The sequence below is a fragment of the Puntigrus tetrazona genome, chromosome 4, assembly GCF_018831695.1.
Source record: "Puntigrus tetrazona isolate hp1 chromosome 4, ASM1883169v1, whole genome shotgun sequence".
Taxonomy (NCBI): domain Eukaryota; kingdom Metazoa; phylum Chordata; class Actinopteri; order Cypriniformes; family Cyprinidae; genus Puntigrus; species Puntigrus tetrazona.
Window position 1 is genome coordinate 3,575,178 of NC_056702.1, and position 4,210 is coordinate 3,579,387.

A 4,210-nucleotide genomic window follows, 5' to 3' on the forward strand; every position below is an offset into this window, starting at 1 on the left:
TTTAAGTCTTAAAAGATAGTGGTAAATATTTCATAGGTATTCAGTGCTTCACTTTCACTATATAGTCAAACATAATGACTATATAAAAAGAAAGGTCATATAGAATTATTGGTAAGGGTCAAAGGTAATTACCTGCTGTGGCTTGGATGTAGTAGCAGCACACGTGAATAGCATTTATCACCAGCATCAGAAGGTTAATGAGGACAAATATTAGACAACATCAGTGTCAGAGGCCTTTAGATTTACACACCAAATCAATGGGGAGAGGTAAATAATTTAGCTTAACAGATCCCACTTTTAGTAATACTTCGTAATCAATGTTACATTAAGACATACTAGGCCGTATTAGCAGGCGTGCAGTGCAGCCTGTGTCACTGATAACAAGGTTGAGGGGTCTTGTTACCCTCTGCATCTGTAATGCATTTAGGGAAGAGTGTGGACAGAAAAAAGAAGAATTTCAGCCAAGAAAGTCCGGGAAGTGAGGAAATTCCAACTGACAAACTGGATATGGAAGACACTGACGCATAGGCCAAAGAGCAAAAACAGCACAAGCCTCAGCACGCTGACGTGTCACTGCATAAAACAGTCGCTTAGAGGATTACTGTGACTCAGGCTAGACTGAGACTGCTGCTAGAACTAAACAAAGTGTGAGGATTTCAGTCAAGTCTGCATTATCTACAGAAATTAGAATTAGGAGTAATACAATCGGCAAGTGCATTCTGGAAGACCGCATGGAAATATGAAGCCTGAGGACTAGATTTGGTTAAAAGATTAGTTCGCACAAGAAAGTAATCACTGACTCACTCTTATGTCATTCCAAACATGCACAGCTTACTTCCGCTGAACACAAATAGAGAAATTCTGCGTATCATCAGGGAGGCCCAATATTTCAAGTCCACTAATGCTATGTAATAACTCTGAATAGCACCCAGGCTGTTACAAATGGGTAATTTATTCAGTGGAGATTCTGATCTTTGTGAACTGTGAATTGGATTAACGGATTCACTAAAAAGATCAGACTCATACGAATGAATTGTTTGTGCTTTCACACTTGTATAGGTCTGTTTCTTATAGTATCATATGGTTTCAGAAGATTTGTATTAAAGTATACAATTTATATAAACTACATTTCTGATACTTTTATGGTGTATGTTCAGCGGCCTCAATCCTCATTCACTTTCAATATGTTTATACATTTTGCAAAACATTTTTATGTAATTTGTATCTATTACTGTACATTAAACAGATTATTGCTGAATGACTTGAATACACCTCGAGTGTAGTCTGCATAACCACCTTAAATATCTGCATTAATGTAATTCTAAAATGACAGCAATAATTTTTTTTTTTTACAAACCTGTAAATGTAATATGTGATGTTTGCAATTAATAGATGATTAAATGCATAAAAAAATCCTGCTACATACTATTATAATAATAATATTATGCATAGTTACATGCAAGTAGCCTAGTACTTTATAAAATGTAAAATGTATATTTTCAAAATTTCCATGTCAGAGTGAAATATGCCTTTCATGTTTTATACTGTTCTAATTAAATGACTGGAAAATGGCAAACCTTAATTCTATACACCACACAAATAAACTTTTTTGAGATGTTGAAACCACTGTTATACAGTTTGGTTTGCATAGTTGGTTGTTTATAGTTTGCGCAAGACATGGAAATTGCACAAGAAAAAACTAACAGCTAAACACACTTCCTGAAAGTCTGGATAGAGGACTTGGGGTCTTTTACACACACACACACACACACCTGCTGCTGTTGAAGGTGCAGTAAATCCACCGGGCTGATCTCCCCATTGGCGTCACCGTTGGACCCGCCCTCTCTCCCTCCGCCGTCTGATTGGCTGCTTAGACTGCTGACTCCATTTTGATTGGAGGGTGTGGTTCGAATGGTCTCAGTTGCTGATTCTACCATCATCACGTGGCACCTTGGGGGAGAAAAAATAAAAAAAGATATTGATTGACCATCAAGCATCGTTGGAAGTCTTAGAAAGAATGTTAGAACCTACATAGGTAATGTTTTTTTTTATTTTTTTTTATCTGCAGTAGAAATACAGTGACACAGGTGTTAACCTTGATAAGAACATAGTAAACAAGCTTTGCGCCATACATCCATTTGGATATACCTAAAGAACCACCTGAGCCTCGGAACAGCCAATGGCAGCCAAGGACACAAACGCGGAGGAAGGCGCAACGAAGGTCTGCCTGAAGAGATACTTGTGTCAAACCAAAATGGCATTGTGCCGTGAAAGAATGCAGTGCTTTTCCCTTTTACCAAAGGTTACAATACAGCGCATCAGCTCTGATCGAAGGACATTTGTCTTTGACAGTAAAGTGTTGATGCATCCACCAGCGTAACAAAGAAGCCCTTTCAATTAGAAAACTTGTACTCAAAAGAAACACCAACCTCTCATACACCTTATTATCAGCCGTACAAAAACACAAGCAACTTCCAATAGAACAGGAATGCATTTACTGTCTTTAAGAGGTGAAGAGAGTCCAAAAAGAAAGAAATAAGCCTTCGAATGAGTGAACGATTCAGTGAACAAATAACTTATTGACGTGTATAGCATTTTTAGAAAAGGAGTGAGTGCTCCTTAACTAAAAAAAGCAAATGTGTCAATTGTGTTGTCATTTTTATTTAAAAATACATTAAGCGTGTAACTCACACATAAAACGGCTTAAATACACCTCTCCTGTTTTTTTAATGTCTGACTTAACATAATAATTTATTAATATGTTTATTCATAAAGAAGAAAAAGCCAATAAAAGATCAAGACTCATGAGAAGAAAATTAAGTAGTGATATATTGAATAGTTTGTCAAGGTTAGACCAGACTGTATAATATCACACTGCATAATAGATATTTATTAAATTAATGATTTGTGTAAATAAATAAATCATATGTCTTGTGTGTGTGGAAATTACATTTCAAAATTATTCAAACGTTTCTCGTGCGCGTGAAACTAATTTAAACCTTTTTTGAAAATAGCACAAACATTTCTCATAACTACATAATACCAACAGGAACACACAGAGTATGTTTCTAAGAACTTGCCGTGTGTGTTTTTGAACTAGATTTTCACTACATTTTGCTCGCTTTATTTAACCTTGCCTTCTTTTTTGTCATTGACGTGCTTATGAAAACCTGTAAGATATTCACTTCAAAACAAAATCAATGACATGAAGCCCAGCATTGCGATTGCATTGTGGGAATGGTTTTATCTACACATGTAGTACGTGCCGTGCAGAAAAGCTCGCCACAACAACAGCTGAACACACAGATAGAGAAGACTTTTTACCTGCTTCTACGACCAGATCTACATCAGGACGTTTTGGAAACTCAAGGGTGCTTTTATGGGTCCAATAAGTTCACAGTAGGAATCACTTAAATGCACCTGGTTGAAGAGTTATATACTTCACCCAAAGCTGTCAACTCAGGCAGTCACGCGAAACTCGCATGACTGAAGAGGATACAGGCATGTCTTGTATCATGGGGGACGCAAACCAAAAATGTGGGTAGTTTTATTGTCTGTGGACTTGTGAGAAACTCTAAACCATGTGCGGTTAATTTACATCTACCCAGACCATGCAGGGGACAATATTAAACCCTCCCAAAAAACTCTTCAACTTCTTTTATCATATGCAAGAGTCCTAAGCTCTTTGTGATACGCGAGACTTGAAGGAACGAGCAGCTGCTGAGCGAGTGCATCACTGCCATATTAACCAGCCCGGGGTGTAAGCAAGCATGAAGCCTTGTCATATCCCGTAATGGGTGTATATTGCCGCTATAATGGAAGGTCGTAAATAAAGCAGCCCAATAAATCTGCACAGGGAACCTTTGATTACGACTGTGAGACAGAAGTTTGCAGCGTCTTGTAATTGTTTTTGGCAAGCTCATCTAAGCCGCCAATGTCGAGGCTTGCCGCATCTTGTTTAGCCCCTGAAGCCCCTCTAGCTGAACTTTGACCTGTGAAAACAGAGGAAGATGCATTTTTCTTCTAAGGGGAAGTGAGGGATACAGAAAGGGTGGGCGTTTTTTTAGATCGAAGAGATAAAATGTGCATTTTGGGGGAGGGAGAGGTAAAAAAAAAAGAGAGGCACGTTTGCCTTTTAATTGGGACGGAAGAGAAATGGGACCAAACTTGCCTTTGCTTCAGGGACAAAAACAAAAAAAAAAAAAAAAAA

The 4,210-nt window shown here is 37.8% G+C and overlaps 1 protein-coding gene across 1 annotated transcript in view; it reads right to left on the reverse strand.

Moving 5' to 3' along the window:
- Positions 1 to 1,946, reverse strand: part of LOC122342819 (forkhead box protein P2-like) — a 42,462-nt gene extending 40,516 nt beyond the window's left edge. The window contains exon 1 of the mRNA XM_043236952.1: positions 1,773 to 1,946. Within this exon, the coding sequence (XP_043092887.1) occupies positions 1,773 to 1,940 (168 nt within the window). The 5' untranslated portion in view covers positions 1,941 to 1,946. The remainder of the gene's footprint in view (positions 1 to 1,772) is intronic.
- Between the last annotated feature and the right edge of the window lie 2,264 nt (positions 1,947 to 4,210).